Genomic DNA, 21,888 nt, shown 5'->3' with positions numbered 1-21,888 from the left:
ATATTATTTTCAAACGCTACGTAATGAAAAGAAAAAAGTTTACTCGCATTTTAAATAAACTGATGTGATTGTAACTGCGCTTAATATCATATCAATGTTAACAATGCCGGTGTACAATGGGCTGTTACATTTTATGGCTCAGAATATTGCTGACTCATCTTAATCCAATCACATTACCAATCAAATAATAACATTAAAGAATAAATGACCAATCAATTAATAATTCAAACAATCACAATTTATCATCTAGTCCTATATAATTATTATTATTACTACTAATTTATAATTTATTATTATTATTAATTTATTGTATTATAAATTACTATTATTTTTCTAGGATATTACACACAGGGTAGGAGGTGTGTCACGGGTTTGGGAAAAAGAGAGAGAGAGATGATTGAGGGAGGAAAGGGAGATCATGGTAGATGAATGAGAATGAGAAAAAGGTGAGAAACTTTGACTTTTTGACTTAGAAAATATCTAAGTGGTCAAATACTCTTTCACCTCTCATGATTTACTCACACTCAACTACTAACTTAGTGTATTTATTTGAGATTTTAGGCTCTTAAAATTTATGAAATGGTTTCCACTAATTTTTTTCAAGTTTCGAGTAATTTTGTTTAACTACATTTTTACCTCAAAACTTTTACTATTTACACTTTTGTCCCAAAAGTGACATAATGCAAATAAATAAAATTTTCATCTAATTAACATCTTTTAATCATTAATTAATTCCTAAATATCCAATTTAATTATTTGAGTTATTATATCCCACCCCTCCCAAATCCTCTCCATTACTCATTTCTTGCCTCTCACATTTTTCCTTCTCGTTTTATCCTTACTCTAGCTTCCTCTCATTTGCCTCGGGATATTATGTTAAATATTAGGACCCGAGAGATATGTGATGAAATCTATATGCGTTAATGGAGACTCTATTATATAACTAAATGAAAAGGAATTACAAAGATACTTACGTGATGTGGGACTTCATCCCTCACACTAAACTACTCTACACTTCTCTATTTACAAGAAAACTATATTCATACAAAAGTATGTAACAAATTAGAGAAGCAATATGATATAGTGGTTAATGTCACATGTACTTTGTATCATGCAGCAGGTTCAAATGCCACATATAGAATTTCCTATTAAGGATTTTGCACAAATTTCCAAAAGCTGATCCAGCCATAAAATTGATCCAACTTCTTGCTGGTTTAGCCGGGTTTATTAGTTTAATACCGGTTTGATTGCATAATCGGTTCAAAAATTGATGCAGGACAGTCGGACCAACCAATCAGGCCTGGGTTCTATAACGTTCGTACGTACCATTTACAAAAATATAGTAACAATATTGTCAGATATAACTTACTGTATTTACAACTGTGCACAACTCACAAGTGCCTCCATATGGGATTTAGATCCCATTAAAACATTTTCTAGTTCATCTAAATAAACCTACTTATGCAGTTGTATGCTGTGTTACAATAATATGCACTCCAATCTATCTAGTCTCATAATAAAATCCAAATAATAAACACTGAACTTTAAAAGAACAATTACTACGGAAGTTAGAGCCAGCATAGCGTTCAAGGTAATTCTGAACTTGCATAAAGCTGTTATAATTAACAGGTTACATCTTGAAAAGATATTACATCATGTTTTGATCCTCTGACTGGACAATAAACCTTTCATAATCTTGTCATGAATTGCCTCAAGGCTGCAATGATAGGAAGAGGATTCTCCAAATGGGCAGCATGCCCACAGTTGGGAACCTCAACCAACTCATGCATGTCATTCCCTTTTTCATGCTGACTCCCCAATCCAGAGCATATTGCATTCATCATTTCTTGTGCAATTTTCTTAAATTTCATATCCTTCTCTCCGTGTATGATAAGAAGCGGTACTCTGCAATTCGGCAAATCTTCCCACAACGACCTGCCATGCAGAGAAAAATTCCATGAGTCCTTCTAATGGTGCATTAAATGTTGACTATATCGTTCACATATATACAACGATTCCCATAGAGATCATGAATTACTGATTCATAACTGGCTTTATCACAAAAGCAGGTAAGTTCGATGCATCGGGATTGCCTCTTCCAATGCTTTATTAAAATACGCAGAATTCTCATAGCCACAGATGAACATGTCTACTTTGAAACAGCTTGTATTACATTTATTTATAACAAATATAACGAATACCTTGGACACTAATGAATAACCAAAGCTAAAGATTGAACAATTAGTCAAGCGTAATTAGCTTACGGCTGCCTTCCGATGCTTAATCCAGACAGCATTTGGCCAAGACTCCGCATGTCATTGTGCTGCAAACGACTAGCAATGATTCGATTGAAATGGGGATGGCTCCTTAAGCTATTTGATAAAAGAAAAGGAAAAACTATTGAGACACGTATAGAAGGAATAAGTCGTACAAGTATAATAAGATCAGCAAAAATCATAGCAAAATGTAATGTTAAAAAGAACAAGTCACCTTTTCCACAGCTCTCCTGCATACCAGGAACTGAGAAAAAGTTGTAAACCATGCGCAACAACAGAGTGGGCTCTAGCATCGTCCTTAGCTGCACGAGTTTTTCTTGATAATTTATCTTTTAATCCAGGGCTTCCAGATATTAAGACAGCTCCCTTTGTCTGCATCATAAATGTTCAAATTGTTGATCAGTGGTCAGGTAAATATTAAAACAAAATATTAACATTGAATGTCAAACTATACCTTACTGCTAAATCTCAGTGCCATATACAAAGCAATCCTTGCTCCCATTGAATACCCAACTATTGTAACTTTTGCTGGAGCTATATGATGAATTAGTTTATGTAATATCTCAGCAATTATCTCCAGTGACAAACAGGGTTCCTCACCAGCAGCCATTGCACAATGTAATATCGATTTTCCATGACCAGGAAGGTCAACTGAAATGCATCTTGCTGATCCAGAAAAGGTCTTCATGATAGTTATCCAATCTTCACCAGCTCCAAGAAAACCATGAAGAAATACTAGTACATTATCCTACATTTCCTAAATCTGACTAAATCAGATCCGTATGCAGGAATCCAATTTTACTTTCCGGTATACACAAACAAAGGGAGTATTTTACACATCTATATAATGGATTTAGCTTGAAGAGAAAGTAAAGGAACAAAGTCTGGGTTTAAAATCTAGCCATACTACATTCATTACAGCACCATAGCATCTGTTCACTCAGTATGCATCTTTGGGCTTGCTCATAAAACAAAAGCTTTAGCAATATATGGTAATCTAATAATAGGAATAGAACACCAGAGTTTTCACCCATCCTTATGTGCATTCTCTCAATAAAGCTCGAAAAGAAAAAACTGAAATATTATTATCTTCTTTTAGAGTATATGTACAAAGGGGTACCATATATATAAAGACTAATAGACCTAAAGGAATAAACTCAAATCATAAAAATAAGGAAACACTAATTTGGCTAAAGAAGGAAAAAAATGATTACAAATATTTTATGTAAAGAACCAATTCAACCTAAAAGCTTAAGCTATTGGATGAAGACGACTTTTTCAATGGTTTATACTATTATCTAACCCCCCCCATACGAGAGTCCACTAGGCTTGAAGAGTGGATAATGTATCAATTGAAAGAAATATTTGTATATAATTGAACTGAGTAATATCTGTACAAGAATTCTCTATTTAAAGAGACTAAAAGACCTAATGGGCTAAGCCCAAACACACTTCTAGAGTATTCTAGCTAATACAAATAATAAGTAAATAATTCTAATATTTACAACACTCCCCCTCAAGCTAAGGAATGGATATTTATTATTCTCAGCTTGCTAGTAAGCTCTTGAAACCTAGCAGTAGGAAGACCCTTAGTTAAGACACCAGCCAATTGACAACCAGAAGGAATATATGGAGTAGTGATCAGTCCACTATCTAGTTTCTCTTTGATGAAGTGGCGATCAATCTCAATATGTTTGGTTCGATCGTGTTGGACTGGATTGTGGGGTATACAGATAGCTCACTTGTTTTCACAGAGTAACTTCATATATCCTTCATATCTTACCTTGGGATCATCGAGAATGATTTTCAGCCACAATAACTCACAGATACTTTAAGCCATGGCCTGAAATTCTGCTTCTGCACTAGATCTAGCAACCACATTTTGCTTTTTTCTTCTCCATGTTATTAGATTTCCACAGAAAAACATACAATAGCCCGAAGTAGACCGTCGGTCAATCACAGATCCAGCATAATCGGCGTCTGTATAAACTTCTAAGGATAGGTTTCCTCCTCTCTGGAGCAATAGTCCTCTGCCTAGTGTGCCTTTCAGGTATTGGAGAATCCTATCCACAGCTCGCAGGTGTTTCTTCCTCGGATCATGCATGAATTGACTAACAATATGATACGAAAGGAAACAGCAGAAACACAATTTTAACTGAATAACAATTCTGTATTGAAACTGTCTCAATAATTCAGATCTCCTTACATATTTCTCCATAGTACTGCTATAGCTCAGAGTTTCTAGAAATGAAAAATAATAGAAAAATGCAATAACTCAGGGACCTTCGAGATGCCCTGCGAATCTCCAGAATGTTCACACTTTCTAATGACCTCCAAGGTGCCACTCTCACACCACTCCCACGCCTACTTAACTCCCCCACCATAACTAACTTGCAACGTGTGTGCCTTGTAACAGAATGGCTGACTCATCACTAACAGCTTTAGTGGATGCATCCCAGTGTTTCCTATTTTTATCTCTCACATACACCTTGCTCATTTGGGCTTTACGTAATTGGGCCTTATCAATACTCCCACCCAAAATAAGCACCTTGTCCTCAAGGTGGAAGTCAGGGAAATGATTCTCAATGGCAATAAAATCCTCCCAAGAGTTTTCGAAATCGGGAAGGTGAGACCATTTAATGAGAATCTGAATTTGGCCTTTTGAACCACGACGCCAATCCAGAACAGTTTCAGGTGTAACCCGCAATTCCCAATCCTTGGACAAAAGTTCTGGCAGAGGCTGAACAGAATCCACAGTAGGCTGTGCTTTTTTAAGCAATGACACATGAAAAACAAGGTGAATTTTACACCCCGGAGGCAACGATAAACGATAAGCAACCTCACCAATTTTTTTCCACAACCAAAAAAGGGCCATAGAAACGGGGACATAATTTCTCATTGACCCGAGAAGCCAAAGTCTTTAAACGATAAGGCTGAATCCTCAAATAAACCATATCCCCAACCATAAAACTAACATCACGTCTGTGTTGGTCAGCTTGGGTCTTCATGCGGTTTTGAGCTTTGATCAAATTCAACTTAAGCTCTTCTAGAATTGCTTCACGTTCAGCTAACAAGGTAGCCACAGAAGGAAAATTGTTTCCCACTCTCAACAATTGAGGAGGATCTACACCACAAAGAGCCTTAAATGGTGTCATGCCGGTAGACTCTTTATGTGTGGTGTTATACCAAAATTCAGCCCAATGCAACCACTTAGGCCACTCCTTTGGCTTCGGGCTACAGAAACAGCGTAGGTAGGTTTCAAGTACCCTGTTAACAACCTCTGTCTGCCCATTCGATTGTGGATGATATGCCGTACTGTAATGCAGTTTGGTGCCTGAAAACTTAAAAATTTCAGACCAAAAATTGCTCAAAAAGACCCTATCACGATCAGAAACCACCACCAAGGGAAACCCATGCAAACGAACAATCTCTTTCACAAAAATAGATGCGACATCCTTTGCTGAATACGGATGAGACAATGCCAAAAAATGAGCATATTTTGTAAGGCGGTCCACAACCACAAATATAGTGTCAACACCAAATGTCTTAGGTAAACCACCAATAAAATCCATAGAAACTTCAGACCATACCTGCACTGGAATAGGCAACGGTTGTAATAAACCTGCAGGAGATAAATTTTGCACCTTGCTCTGTTGACAAATCGAACATGCCATGACATAATCTTGTATAGTCTTTCGCATCCCCTCCCAATAAACTGCGCCAACAATGCGCTTATAAGTTCTGGAAAATCCGGAATGTCCCCCAAAATTAGAATCATGGAATTCGTGTAAGATTGAAGGGATAAACTTCGAAGTTCTGGACAACACCAATTTATCTCTGTAAAACAGCCTACCACCCAGCAATTTGAACCCAACATGTGCTTCTGAGTTAAGTAAGAGATCCTGCACAATTACCCACAAATTAGGATCTTTCTGAATCTCTGTTGCTACCTCCTCCAACTGTGGAAGCTGAACCAGTGATATCGCTGCACATTGCATATTGCGAGAAAGAGCGTCAGCTACAACATTTGCTTTTCCGGGTTGATATTGAATTTCAAAATCATACCCCAATAATTTTGACATCCATCGCTGTTGTTCCTCCCCTAACACCCTCTGTTCTAGCAAAAAACGGAGGCTCTTTTGGTCTGTTTTCACAATAAAATGTCTCCCCATTAAATAAGGACGCCATTTCTGTATAGCAAACACAATTGCCATCAATTCTTTTTCATAAACTGACTTTCCTTGTGCCCTTTTCGAAAATCCTTGACTGATATAAGCCAATGGTTGATTATCCTGCATAAGAACAGCTCCAATACCCTTGCCCGAAGCATCAGTGACGACTTCGAAGGGCTTAGAGAAATCAGGTAAGGCTAAAACAGGAACACTACTCATTGCTGCCTTCAACAACTGAAAAGCCTCTTCTGCAGATGGACCCCATTGAAAATTATCCTTTTTTAATAAATCAGTAAGAGGCTGAGCTATTTTTCCATAGTCCCTCACGAATTTTGTCTAGAACCACCAACTTACTAAACCACTTAGAACCACCAACTTCATCTAGTAACTCCTCTACTAGTGGTATTGGAAACTTGTCCGGTATGGTTAATTTGTTCAGAGCCCTATAATCCACACAAACTCTCCAACTTCAATCTTTTTTTTTTATTAAAATAGCAGGGCTTGAATATGGGCTAATGCTAGGTCTGATAAACCCATCACTCAACAACTCAGTAACCAATTTTTCTATCTCATTCTTCTGATAGTAAGGATACCTGTACGGGCGGCTGTGTGGCACCTGGCTCCCTGGTTTAAGGTTGATAGCATGGTCCCGGATTCGCTGTGGAGGAAATTCCTTCGTTTCTGCTAACACATCAGCAAATTCTTTAATCAATTTCTCCAACTCCTCCCAAACGTGTTGAGCTGCTCCTTCAATCTCAGCCTTAGCCGTAGTCACTATCTCTCTTTCGACATAATAACCTTGGCCATCCATCAACGCCTCCTTGGACATTGCTTTGAATGAAGAAATGGTTCTGGACAACCCAGAATCCTCCACCAGAAAAGCTTCCTTGCCTTGCTTGCCATATCGTAGCGTCATCTCCCGGAAATTAGCTTGAATTTCCCCCAATTCCTGCAACCACTCTAAACCAAGCACAATATCTGCACCACCTAACTCAAATAAGTACAAATCCTGGATTATTTCTTGATTCTGAACCTCAATTTTCACCTGCCTGCATACCCCCTTACATTCAACCTTATGTCCGTCTCCAACTACAACCTTATACAACGGAGTTTGTTCTACAGACAAACCCAATTTCTGTGCCAACTCAGCCTTCACAAAGTTGCAAGAAGCCCCACAGTCGATTAATACCACCACCCTTTCTCCTTTTACTACTCCCCATACCTTCATGGAATGATTCGAAGTTAGACCCATCATACTATGCAAGGACAGCTGCATGGCAAGATCTTCGTCATTATGATCTTGTTCAATCACTGCCACAGCTTTTGCTTCAACAACTTCTCTTCCATCCTCATCGTCTTCATCAATAACAAGAAGGTGCAGTTGTTTACCTGCGCATCTGTGTTCAAAGTTCCATTTCTCGTCACAATGGAAACACAACCCCTTTCGCCGTCGTTCTTGCTTCTCAGCCTGCGAATATCGACGAAAATTACTCCCCTGACTTTCCTCCCTTCGATTCGTCACTGCACTCGTTTGGGCAGCTGTCGCGGTTCCCTGATTTAGGGTATTCGATTTGGGCATTTCAGAATTGTTGAGCTTAACCATACCCGAAGTGTTATTTACACTAGAGGTAATCCGACCCGACCCAAAACGCTGAATTCCTCCACTTATCCTGTTGGGCCCGTAATTATTTTTAGGCCCAAAATAACCAACTCCTTCTTCAGTCAATTTTTTGTGCAAGCTTCATCATCATTGACAAACGCAAACCAGGATTCATTAACACTTCTTCTCTGATACTCGACTTCAGCCCACTCAACCAAGCTCCCTTCACCTGAAAATATCTTTCCACCTTACTCAACCACATATAAGCGTTTTCCCCTGAGAAAATGGGGATGTCCAACTTCCTGACCTTTGAATCACCGTAATCTGTTCCCCTATGGCTCCCATGAGAACCCTCAGAACCGTTCCTTCTCCTTTCTCCGTTTCCATGGTTTCGATCATGGCTGACTCATCACTAACAGCTTTAGTGGATGCATCCCAGCGTTTCCTATTTTTATCTCTCACATACACCTTGCTCATTTGGGCTTTACGTAATTGGGCCTTATCACAATACTAACTGCATAAGCTAGATCAGGTTTAGTATGAGCTAGATATATCAATTTTCTCACTATTCGTTGATACTGTCCTTTGTCAACTGGAGGTCTCCCATTTTCACTACCTAGTCTGTGATTATGCTCAATCGGAGTACTGGAGGGTTTACACCTGAGTTTTCCTACTTCTTTAAGGAGGTCAAGAACATACTTCCGTTGACAAATAAAAATACCTTGTTTAGAATGAGCAACTTCTATCCCAAGAAAATATCTCAGGTTTCCAAGATCTTTAACTTCAAATTCAGCATTAAGTCTTTTTTCCAGATCATTTTTCTCACATATATCATCCTCTGTTATAATCATATCATCAACATAAACTAGAAGGATAGTGGTCTTACTTTCTTGAGAATGTTTAAAGAAGAGTGTATGATCTCCTTGACTTTGCTTGTATCCCAATGAAAGCATAACTTTGGTAAATCTTCCAAACCAAGCACGCGGGGATTGCTTCAAGCCATACAACGCCTTCTTCAATCTGCAAACTTTATTATCTCCATCTGTAGAGTTGAATCCTAGTGGGATCTCCATGTAAACCTCTTCTTCTAATTCCCCATTGAGGAAGACATTTTTCACATCAAATTGTTTCAAGTCCCAATTAAAATGAGTAGCAAGAGACAATAAAACTCGTCCATTTTGGCCACTGGAGCAAATGTTTCTTCGTAATCAATACCATAGGTCTGTGTGTACCCCTTGGCTACCAGTCGAGCTTTATACCTCTCAAGAGCCCCATCAGAATTATACTTCGGAGTATACACCCATCTGCACCCTACTGCCCTTTTTCCATTTGGCCTGTCAACAGCTTCCCATGTATTATTCTTCTCCAACGCATTCATCCCGTCATGCATGGCTTGAACCCAATTATCATCCTTTAACGCTTCATGTACTGATTTCGGGATTGAAATGGAGTCAAGTGTTGTAATAAAACTTCTATGCTGCATAGAGAGATTCTTAGAGGAGACAAAATGAGAAATAGGGTGTTGGGTACAAGACCTTTTCCCTTTCCTCACAACAATGGGTAAATCACCAGAATTAATATCTGGCTCAGGAATAAAAGAAGTAGTGTATTCAGTCCTTACCGGCGGTTCAGGCGATTGCAGTTGCTGATGGAGCAGTGTGAGTTGTTTCTTCCTTTGATACACTAGTTCGGGTGTCCCAGCTTTGCGTACTCTTTGTTGATCAATAGGAGGCATGTCACATGAGGAATAAGAAGAATTTTCAGTCTCAGCGACGAAGTCTTCCTTCTCAACTTGGGTAAGAGATGTAGGTAACAGGAAGGGAGACTCAGACTCAATGAAAATGGATGAAGCTTCTATACTGTTCTCCCCCTGAAGCTGAGGGGTTGTAAAGTAGGACTCAGATTCATGAAAGCTAACATCCATAAAGACAAAGAATTTATGACTTGGAAGATGGTAACATTTGTATCCTTTCTTGTTGGTGGATGGACCCATGAACTCAACGCCTTAAGGTTTTGAGTTGAGACAAGGTGTCGGATCCACTTGCTACGGTTGGTGTAGCTTAGCCCATTGGTGGTGGTCCCCCGCCACGAGCTTCCCCTGGACCCGCTTGTCAGTGGTATCAGAACATCGATGTCACGGGTTTGATCCTCACCGCCCCCACTTTCTCTTATAGAATTTTCTTAGCATAGGTAGGTGGGCCTGTGTATTATTCACCCTTCATGCCCAATGGGCTCTCGTGTAAGGGGCGTGTTAGAGATGTATAAAACCATTAATGTAGCTTCACCTACCAGCTTAAGCTTTTGGGTTGAATTGGTTCTTTACAGGGTATCAGAGCCTCGGTATCCCGGGTTGGATCCTTGCTGCCTCCCATTTTCTTTGTAGAATTTCTTAGCACAGGTAGGCTGGGCATCCACCTTTCAAGCCCAATGGGCTCTCTTGTGAGAGAGCATGTTAGAGTATAATATAAACTGTTGAGATATATAAAACCATTAATATAGCCTCACCCAATAACTTAAGCTTTTGGGTTGAATTGGTTCTTTACATGGTATCAGAACCTCGTGTCCTGGGTTCGATCCTCGCGGCCCCCCACTTTTTTTCAAGTGGAATTTCTTTGTTAGCACAGGTAGGTGGGCCTGTGCATTGTCCACCCTTCAAGCCCAGTGGGCTCTCGTGTGAAGGGGCGTGTTGAGATATATAAAACCATTAATATAGCCTCACCCAATAGCTTAAGCTTTTGGGTTGAATTGGTTCTTTACATAAACCATTAAAGAGGCCCTCACCTAACAGCTTAAACTTTTAGGTTGAATTAGTTCTTTACATGGTATCAGAACTTCAGTGTCACGGGTTCGATCCTCACCTCCCCCCACTTTCTCTTGTGGAATTTCTTAGTACAGGTAGGTGGGCTTGTGCATTGTCCACCCTTAATGCCCTGTGGGCTTCGTGTGAGAAAGCGTGTTAGAGTATAATATAAACCATTAAAAAGACCCTCACCCAAGAATTGGTTCTTTACATGGTGTCAGAGCCTAAAGTGTCACAGGTTCGATTCTCACCGCCTCCACTTTCTCTTGTGGAATTTCTTAGCACAGGTAGGTGGACCTGTGCATTATCCATCCTTCATGCCCAGTGGGCTCTCGTGTGAGGGGACATATTAGAGAAGTATATAAACCATTGATAGGCCTTCACTTAACAGCTTAAGTTTTTGAGTTGAATTGGTTCTTTACACTCTATATTTACAACAATAACTATATGATCTTGAAACAAATTAGGAATATAAAGACATAAGCCATGATAATTTCTGGTTGACTTTATTCTCTTATTTATTATGTTGTATACACTGTAAGAAAATAATATAGATATTTATGTTACCATCCTAAAATTTTGCATCTAAATTAATAAGTGAATATTAAAGGATATTGAACCAAAATATAGATCAGTAATCAAAACAAATTTGTTAAATTTTAAGCAATAATTAAAACTATTATTAATATGTATGGACACTTCTTTACTCACCGTTGATTTTAGGCCAGTCTCGTGAACTTCAAAAGAACAAGACAAATTGGTAAGTTCTACTTTCAATTGGTACCGACGAACTTGCTGCTCAGTAGTGATATTACAGATGACATTCTGGTTGACTTGAAAATCATGTAGCAACTGACTAGCATTTGCCACAGATGCTTCAACAAAACCACTATGTGGATTACGACCAATCAAAAGAGGATAAGGTGTCACATCTTCCTTAAGCCAACGATAGGTCCCTAGGCCATGAGCTACAGACGGTGCTGCCTTATCATCTAACACTTTGAATGTACCTAAACTCAGTATTTCAAGATAACTAGAAAACTGAGTATATGCAGAGAGACTCAGACTGCTTTCAAATGCAGCACTGACAACAGCCATCTTCCCCAACTGGTGTGCCCATTGTGCAATTAATGCGGCATTCTCAAATCCACCAACAACACTTGGCTTGATAACCTAACAGTAGATATAAAATTCTGAATAAGATAAAGAATTAGTATTTTATATAGACAAGGCAATCAGCTTATTTTTTTTGAATTTTGAATATTGTGCAGTTTTGATAGGGAATCATAAAAGATGATTCTGTTTCATTTAATCAAGAGATTGATCCAATCAGAGTCAGAATGCTGGAACATAGCCATAAAAAGCAAACGTGTTCACATCTCCACATCAGCCAGTATAATATCAGCACTTAATGCAGTTCCACTAGAGCTCAATAACAATTTATTTATTTTTTCTAGTTTGTGCTCTTCCTATAGCATGCATAAAAAGGTACAGAATACCGATACTGCAAAAGAACTATTTGGATAATTTATCCTATGAATCTACAGTCTTGCTGACTCCGGAATAAATAGCCCTAAGAGTAGGCAAATATTGTCTCAATTTTACAGAAAAACAAAATTGCAGTTTAATAATCTAACAGTTCAGTTTTCATTTCTTAAGGAAATAAACATAATACCAGTACCCAAATGAATTAAGGCTACCCTGCTACTTAATATCTTAACGTATTGAAAAGAAGTTTCTGTATATTGATCTTGAATAATTTACATGAGTGAGTATTTATACAAGAAAGAATCGCTAAGAATGACTAAGCGATGACTAATCAATCCTAATCACAATCAATCCTAATCAATCATAATCAATCCTAATTAATAGGAAATAAAAACGGAAACATGTTTGAATTCTGATTTTCTACACTCCCCCTCAAGTTGGGAGGTAAATATTGATCATTCCCAACTTGTCAATCAAGTCTTCGAATGCTGGACGGTGTAGGTCCTTGGTAAGGATATATGCCGTTTGCTCTTTAGTTGGAACATATATCAAACGCACACTTCCATCATCTAATTTTTCTTTGATGAAGTGACGATCAACTTCCACGTGCTTTATTCGATCATGATGCACAGGATTTTGAGCAATGCTAACAGCTGCCTTGTTGTCACAATATAGTTTTATTGGTAGGGAATATGAAATCTTCATCTTGAAGAAGTCTTCTCAACCAGATTCCTTCACAAACTCCATGAGCTAAAGCTCGAAATTCTGCTTCAGCACTACTTCTTGCAACCACTGTTTGCTTTTTGCTTCTCCAAGTAACAAGATTTCCCCACACATAGGTGCAATAGCCTGAGGTAGATCTCCTGTCTACTGATGAGCCTGCCCAATCTGCATCAGTGTAGATTTCAATTGTTCTTTTATACCCCTTTTTAAAGAATAATCCTCTTCCTGGAGTATTCTTGAGGTATCTAAGCACCCTATAGACTGCACTAAGATGCTTCTCCTTGGGTGAGTGCATGAATTGACTAATCATACTCACCGCAAAGGCAATGTCAGGACGCGTATGAGATAAGTAGATTAGTTTACCAACCAATCGCTGATATTGTTTTTTATCCACCTCATTCCCATCTTCAATACCTAACTTGGTATTAGGTTCCACAGGTGTCTCAGCAGGTTTACACCCTAACATTCCTGTTTCCAACAAAAGATCTAGAACATATTTCTTTGGTGTTAGAGTGATGCCTGTTTTGCTCCTAGCAACTTCCATACCAAGGAAATATTTGAGAGTGCCAAGGTCTTTGAGTTCAAATTGAGCTGCTAGAAATTTCTTCAAGGTGTTCAATTCCTCAATATCATCACCTGCAAGAATTATATCATCTACATATACAATAAGAATAGCAATTTTACCATCCTTAGAGTATTTGTGGAAGAGAGTATGATCAGTCTGTGCTTGAATGAAGCCTCTTCTTTTGACTGCTTGTGTGAATGTGTCGAACCATTCTCTGGGAGACTGTTTCAATCCATATAGAGACTTTTTTAGTTTACACACTGATCCATTTCCCTTTTCAAAACCAGGTGGAGGATCCATATAGACTTCTTCATGTAAGTCACCATTTAGGAATGCATTCTTCACATCTAACTGTTGCAGAGGCCAATCTAGATTGGCAGCAAGAGATAAGAGAACTGGGATGGTATTGACTTTAGCAACCGGAGCAAAAGTCTCATGATAATCTATCCCATGAGTCTAAGTGAAACCCTTTGCAACCAATCTTACCTTGTATCTGTTGATACTATTATCCGCATTGAATTTTATTGTAAACACCCATTTGCATCCTACTGCCTGTTTTCCTTTGGGTAGGGTCACTATCTCCCAAGTTCCATTTCTTTCTAAAGCATTCATTTCTTCAAAGACAGCATCCCTCCATTTTTGATCATTGAGAGCCTCATGTATATTTCTCGGTATCTTTGTACTATCCAACATAGTATTGAAAGCACGAAACCCTGGGAACAACTTTCCATATGAAATATGATTAGAAATAGGATGAGTAGTACAAGATCGAGTACCTTTTCTGAGAGCAATGGGCAAGTGTAGATCATTTTCACCATGATACTCAAGTATTGGGGTGCTGGAACTAGAACATGGTTCAGAATCCTGGCAGTGTAGAGGCTTTGGGTTATTCACACTTTGAGGAGGCTTTCGCCTGCTATAAACTTGTCCCCATTTTGAGGAGGCTCCTGATGGTGAGGATTCTGTAGCTCCCCCTGTTTCCAAAAGTAGAGGTAATACCGTGGCATCAGTAGGTTCCTATGACTGATCTTCATCTACTCCTATAGACTCCCCCTGAAGAGAAGTCGAGGGGAAGAAAGGGTCATTCTCAGAAAAAGTGACATCCATAGAGACAAAGGACTTACGAAGAGAGGGTGAATAACACTTATAGCCACGTTGAGTAGGAGAATAACCAATAAAGACACACTAAAGAGACTTAGGATCAAGCTTAGACCGTTGATGGGAGGGAATATGGACAAATACAACGCAACCAAATAACTTGAGAGGTAAGGAGGAGACACCTCGGAAGGAAGGGAAGATACGAACAAGACTAGAAAGAGGAGACTGAAATTTCAGAATGCGAGATGGCATTCGATTTATCAGATACGAGGCAGTGAGAACTGCCTCTCCCCAAAGATATTTAGGAACACTCGTGGTAAACATAAGAGCCCGAGCAACTTCAAGGAGATGTTGCTTTTTTCTTTCTGCAACTCCGTTTTGTTGGGGTGTGTCAGGACATGAGCTTTGGTGAAGGATGCCATGTTGGGAAAGATATTCTTCAAGAATAGAGTTAAAATACTCTTTGCCATTATCTGTACGAAGAATTTGTATAACAACTTGGAATTGGGTTTGAACCATGGCATGAAATTCTTTAAACACGGATACAGCATCGGACTTATCCTTTAGAAGATACACCCAACAGACTCGAGAATGATCATCAATGAAGGTAATGAACCATCGAGTACCTGAAATATTTTTAACACGGGCTGGACCCCATATGTCACTATGAATTAAGGAAAATGGGGAAGAGTCATGGTGAACTTTTGAAGGATAATGAGCACGAGTATGCTTAGCAAGTTGACAAATATCACAAGAAAACAAACTTGGACTTTTATTAATAAATAAGTTTGGCAACAACTTCTGAAGAAAAATAAAATTTGGATGGCCTAGCCTACGATGCCACAGCATAACATCATTACATGAATCCAAAGGAAACATAGAGTTTTTTTCTACGAAAACAGCTTCATGAGTCACATCCTCCTCAAAGTAGTAAAGTCCACCATCCTCTCTAGCACTGCCAATCATCCTCTCCGAGTCCTGTTCCTGAAAAACACAACCATGTGGAAAGAATTTAGCAAAGCAATGCAACTGAGAGGTTAGCTTGCTAATGGAAATGAGATTACAAGTCAGAGAAGGAACATAAAGAACTGATGTCAAAGTAATCAGCTCAGAAAGTTTAATGGTTCCGTGTCCTGCAATCTGGGAAAAACTGCCATCGGCGATCTTGACCCGAGAAGATTTAGAATATGGAGTGTATGAACAAAACAAGCCAAGATTACCTGTCATATGATCAGAGGCTCCAAAATCAAGGATCCAATGATTTTGACTATCAACATGGAAAGCTGTACCTTGCTGGACCACATGACTAGTGGCCTTAGGAGGTTGAGTCAAAAGTCTCTGAAGTTGTTCAAACTGAGTCTTGCTAAGAAAGACACCATCAGAGGATTCATGAGGCTCATCAACCTTGTCATCAGTAGAGACCTGATATGCACGACCTTTATTTTGTCCTTTGGGCTTCCAATTTGCAGGTTTCCCGTGGATTCCCAACATTTCTCACGGGTATGACCAATTTTATTGCAGTGGGTGCACCATGGACGACCATCCCGTTTTGATTCTCCGGAGGAACGGTCAATGGTACGGTTGGCAGCTAATGCAGACATATCATCAGACTTATCAAGAGACTCCTTTTCTCCCAGCATAACTCTCCGTCTACTGGCTTCTCTACGAACTTCAGCAAAGGCGTCAGCAAGTGAAGGTAACGGTCGCTGCCCCAATATTCGACCACGAACCTCATCAAGATCTCGGTTGAGTCCGGCAAGGAAATCATGCAGTCTTTCCTTCTCCAAGTGTTTTTTAAATTGGGTATTAGCTTCCAATCCCTTAAGATCAGATGCATAATAAAGATCCAATTCCTGCCATAAATTCGTTAGTGCAGTAAAATATTCAGTAACAGTCATACCCCTTTGACGAAAGTCTCTCAACTTATTTCTCAGTTCAAAAACTTGAGAGGTATTCTCCAGATCGGAGTAATTTTGTTGAACAACATCCCAAATTTCCTTGGCAGTATCAAAGAACAGATAGGTTTGGCCAATCTGTGGTTCCATGGAATTAGTCAGCCAAGCCATGACCAAGGAATTATTAATCTCCCAATCGTCATAATCAGGAGAATTCTCAGTAGGTTTCTTAATTTTCCCCTCAAGATAGCCCATCTTACCCTTTGCCCGGATGACCAACTTAACTGATTGAAACCATTGCAGAAAATTCTTACCGTTCAACCGGTGATTGGTGATCTGCAAACCTAAGTTGTCTCCAGAGGACTGAGAATTTGGGGCAGATGAGGAGGCGGAAGAGTGTTTTGAGGAAGCCATGAATAGAAAGAGAAGGGTTGACTGTTGATGAAAAAATCAAGTTTTGTAAATTTTTGATCTGACCTCTGGAACAGGAAGGGGAGAAGCCGGCGAGAAGGTCTGTGCAAGTCGCGGCGGAAAAAGACATTGGGAAGGCGGCGCGTGGAGCTCACGCGCCTGAGACTGGCCGCGCGTGTGACGGCGCGTGCGGCGGTTGACGGCGATGGGTCCAGCGGCGGTCGACTCGTTGGATCCTTCTGAGTCGAATGGTCACCTCACTTTCTTGATCGGAGGTCAGTAGACTAGGTTTCTGTGTTTGACAGATTCAAGGAGGTGTTTAGAAGGTGTTTGACGGTGATGGAAGTGTTTGGATGGTTATTTCAGATTTGAATTAGGGTAGGAACGAACCCGCTCTTGATACCATATTGAAAAGAAGTTTCTGTATATTGATCTTGAATAATTTACATGAGTGAGTATTTATACAAGAAAGAATCGCTAAGAATGACTAAGTGATGACTAATCAATCCTAATCACAATCAATCCTAATCAATCATAATCAATCCTAATTAATAGGAAATAAAAACGGAAACATGTTTGAATTCTGATTTTCTACATAACGAAATTCTTATTTACTTACAACAGCAACTATTCCAGGATGAGTAAACTTCACTAGCTTTTCCATGGGATTTTCTTGAATTTTATCTATGGTTTCATCCAGGGCAACAGGTAAGCCACTTTCTTGACAAAACATGAGAATATCATCTTCATCCTGAACAGGTTCCTGCAAAGGGGACATTTTAATCAAGTTATTAATGCATCACAAACATGCCAACAAATTAATTAGTAGAGAGTATAAAGTAAACAGAATTGTAAATCTAAGAATTATGAAAACTGTAAAATTTTCTTAGTTAACCTCAATATACTGCAGGTTACAATCCTTAATCAAAGAGCTGAATTCCATAGCTTCTTCATAAGTCCAATTTCGATTTGCATCTGCACGGATGATAATCTGGCAACCAACTTTTTTTCTCACTTCTTGAATTATTGCTGCATCCTGCATTGGATTACCCCCACGTGCTACCTGTTTAGCATCGTAACCTATTAACCTTCTAGCTTCTCTAACAGTTGTTATATATAAAATGCAGCAAAAAGCTGAAGTATATCCAGCAGAAACTAAACAATGGAGGACTATCTCACCTTCAGCTTAATTGCACAAAATCCTTCCTCAACTAGAGTGGCAGCAACATTAGCTACTTCAGTTGGAGAACCATTTGAATCAATCAATGCACAAATTGGAACTGCTAATGACCTTTCACATTTGTCGTTCTTATTTGTTGGGGGATGGAGTATGCTCAACAAGTTGGAGCCTTTTGCATCAGCTATGGCATTGAGGATAGCCATTTCCAAACCACATCTGACACTAGGAAAAATAGAAGATGGCTGCATTACAGACAATAACTACATCAACAATATGTTAATTCTGTTTGTAACAATTTGATGTTATTCCCAATGAAGCAGTTTCCTTAATGTTTAAGCTATAAGGTCACGGAGCACATTAAGGAAAGTTTTCAATTCATATCTGTATTCTATAAACACACCCCTCATACAAGATCCCTTCGTTAGAAAATAACTTTATACCATGTCAAGGAACCCATCAACTAAATGTTAATGCTGTTATGTCCAGATCCATAAGTAGTTTTCTTATTTATATAATATCGCTAGCCCTTGTCAAAAAAGTGCAGATTAGACAGCTTACCAAGATGCCCAATTCATTCCATATCCAATATGAAAATGAGCCCTTCAATAGTGACAGGAAGCAACTAAAATCAACCTGTTCCATGACATGAGTAAGAAACCTAAGTTGATACTCTGCATCTACCAGACTTTCCTTGTGGATCTCGAGAGGTGCAATCTGCTTGATGCCAATAATATATGAACAGGTTGGTTTTAGAGAGTTAAGAGAATTTACAGGAAAATGAAAAGGGAATTGGAGAACAAAATAAAAAGTTACAAAAAAAAGGTTCTTAACATAAATTGACAAGGGCTAAAAAATTACAATTGAGGACCCACTAACCAGTCATTCGGTTAATTCAGTTCATGAGTGGATAACAATTAATCACTATTGAACGGAGTGAACAATGTGAGTGGTTAAATGGAACTTTTGTGTAAATCTTTTTCTATACTCTCCTCCGATCATTGTGAGTAAGTCTCCCAAAAAATTGCTGTCAGCGGTAAATAAAAAATTAACTTATTCACAGCGAAATTGAAGTAAATTATTTGTGTTCTTTTCAACAGCTTAAAAACCTAGTAGAAAGATGTAGAAGTCAAATGGCTAGGTCATCATCATTCTTTAGTTTGTTTAGCAACAATTAAATGTTTTGTTCCTCTTCTTGTCTCTAATATTCTTCACAACCCACATGCATGTAAGACATTGCGATGGTTGTAAAATGTAACACTTCCCCACAACTATTTCTCTATGTACGTATGTAGAAAACCAGGATTAGAATCTTTTCGCTTTTATTTCTATTAATTAGTGAATGATTTTTTCCTTTAATAGGAATTTGAATTTTGAATTTGCTTCTATAAGACAGGGCTGATGACTCATTGCTGAGTCATTCTTATCCATTCCCCCCCCCCCTCATTTACTCTTGTTAAATACCTCTATCAGTGTAAATCAAATTAATCAATACTAGAAAAAACTTTGTTTTACATCTTTCAATATGGTATCAAGAGTCGATTCGTTCCTCCCCTAGATCAACCATTCTCAAGGCTATGAACAATGTTCCTGTACCATAAAACACTATCCAACCACTTCCTAAAAAACCTAGGTCAACTCTAAAAATCAAAAGCCCTTCATGTTTTTTTAAAGTTCTGTACCAGCCACACACGTCCGCAAACACTGTTCATCGCCGGAAGTATTGTTCACGCCGGAGTTACTGTCCATTGAATCTCATACAATTTGTTCTCAAGAAATTTAGAAATTCCTTTCGAAAACCCCATTTTTCTTCACCAAAAAAAAGAAAAAAAAAAACCCAAGCTTGTTCCTGTTTTTTGCCGGAATCAAATTCTGAGCAGAACCCAACCGGTCACCGTTGTTGGAAAAAAAATTCGGCAACTTTTCTGTTTATTTTTATCTAGCGACTTTTCTGGGTAAACTTTGTCTTCTCTCATGGCTTCACCTACCCCTTCTGTTGCGCCTAATACGCCGTCATCTAAAAAAGTATGGCATTGCAAATCACCAGTTTTGTGGCCCAACAAGGTACAGTGTTCCATGTTGACAATAATAGTAGTTGGATTCTTGATTCAGGAGCTTTTGATCATATGACAGGTAATGCAACCTCGTTTTGTTCTTATACTCCTTATTATCAACAGTAGCCGATGACAGCTTCTCTCTGATTGCTAGAAAGGGGTCCATTAAAATTTCTGAACACATTACTTTGAACTCAGTCCTTCATGTTCCCTCTCTTACTTGTAACCTCATCTCTATCAGCAAACTTGCCTCTGAATTACATTGTGTTGCCAAGTTTTCTTTCCATCCTTGTGTTTTTCAGGAGCAAGACTCGGGGCTGATGATTGGCAGTGCTAGAGAGGAAGAAAGGCTCTATTATTTTAAAAAGGATCCTTGTGAAGAGAAAATTTTTGTGAACCACTCGGTATGTTTGTCTGATGATTGTAATGATGTTTTGTCGTGGCATCGTCGGTTAGGATATCCAAATTCTATTTATCTTCAGAAGTTGTTCCCAAACTTATTGATTAATAAAAATCCCAGTTCTTTTTCTTGTGATATTTGTCAATTAAACATTCTCGCGTTTCTTATCCTCCTAGAGTCCATCAAGATTCTACTTCATTTACCTTGATTCAAAATGATATATGGGGTCCATCCTGTGAAAAAAATATCTCTGGTGCTCGTTGGTTTATAACTTTCATACATGATCACTATAGGGTATTTAGGTATACCTTCTAAAGCATAAGTCTGACGCTGCACCCACTTTTAAAAACTTTCATGCTATGGTTCAAACTCAATTCCAAATACCTATCCAAATTCTTCAAACTGACAATGGTACTGAATATTTTAATTATGTTCTTGGAGACTATCTCACCCAGCATGGTATTCTTCATCAAAATTCTTGTCCTAACACCTCTCAACAAAATGGGGTGGCTAAAAGAAAAAATAGATATCTCCTTGAAGTTTCTTGAGCTCCTATGTTTACCATGCATGTCCCTAAATATCTGTGGGGGGAAGCTGTCTTGGCTGCAGCATACCCATCAATCGGATGCCTTCTCGTGTCCTAAATTTTCAGTCTCCTTTATCTTGTCTTACCCACACCTTTCCTTCTTTCCGGGCTCATTCTTCCCTTCCTCCCATGTTATTTGGTTGTGTGGCTTTTGTACATGTTCCTCCCCATCAAAGGTCCAAGCTCAATCCTAAGTCTATTAAATGTGTCTTCATAGGATATCCTCCTAACCAAAAGGGCTACAAGTGCTACTCACCTTCTCTTCGTAAAGTCTTTGTTTTTATGGATGTCACATTTGATGAGAGAAAATCATTTTTTCCTTCGACTTCTCTTTAGGGGGAGTCTATTGGGGTAGATGAAGATAAGTCTTGGAAACTAAATGATTCTGTTGTTTTTCCTTTGCCGTTAGAGACAGGGGAAGTCTTTGTGCAAAAGATAGGGGTAGTGTTGAGATATATAAAACCATTAATGTAGCCTAACCTAACAACTTAAGCTTTTGGGTTGAATTGGTTCTTTACATGGTATCAGAGCCTCGGTGTACCGGGTTCGATCCTCACCGTCCCGCACTTTCTTTCAAGTGGAATTTCTTTCTTCGCACAGGTAGGTGGGGCCGTGCATTGTCTACCCTTCAAGCCTAGTGGGC

General features: G+C 38.8%; 1 protein-coding gene across 2 annotated transcripts in view; it reads right to left on the bottom strand.

Annotated features, from left to right (window-relative positions):
• Nucleotides 1–1,405: 1,405 nt before the first annotated feature.
• Nucleotides 1,406–21,888, bottom strand: part of LOC133298010 (protein PHYLLO, chloroplastic) — a 56,812-nt gene continuing 36,329 nt past the window's right edge. For both annotated transcript variants that reach the window (XM_061497251.1, XM_061497252.1), the window contains 9 exons: nucleotides 18,767–18,922; nucleotides 18,208–18,450; nucleotides 17,924–18,091; nucleotides 17,648–17,791; nucleotides 11,560–12,021; nucleotides 2,731–3,024; nucleotides 2,491–2,648; nucleotides 2,265–2,372; nucleotides 1,406–1,935 (listed from right to left, as the gene is read on the bottom strand). In XM_061497251.1, the coding sequence (XP_061353235.1) occupies nucleotides 1,689–1,935; nucleotides 2,265–2,372; nucleotides 2,491–2,648; nucleotides 2,731–3,024; nucleotides 11,560–12,021; nucleotides 17,648–17,791; nucleotides 17,924–18,091; nucleotides 18,208–18,450; nucleotides 18,767–18,922 (1,980 nt within the window). In that variant the 3' untranslated portion in view covers nucleotides 1,406–1,688. The remainder of the gene's footprint in view (nucleotides 1,936–2,264; nucleotides 2,373–2,490; nucleotides 2,649–2,730; nucleotides 3,025–11,559; nucleotides 12,022–17,647; nucleotides 17,792–17,923; nucleotides 18,092–18,207; nucleotides 18,451–18,766; nucleotides 18,923–21,888) is intronic.

The sequence above is a fragment of the Gastrolobium bilobum genome, unplaced genomic scaffold (genome assembly GCF_033153095.1).
Source record: "Gastrolobium bilobum isolate Gb01-03AN ecotype WA unplaced genomic scaffold, APGP_CSIRO_Gbil_v1 utg13341, whole genome shotgun sequence".
In the NCBI taxonomy this organism is placed as follows: domain Eukaryota; kingdom Viridiplantae; phylum Streptophyta; class Magnoliopsida; order Fabales; family Fabaceae; genus Gastrolobium; species Gastrolobium bilobum.
Note: the sequence above shows the minus strand (reverse complement) of the source record. Positions and strands in the feature narration are given on the sequence as shown.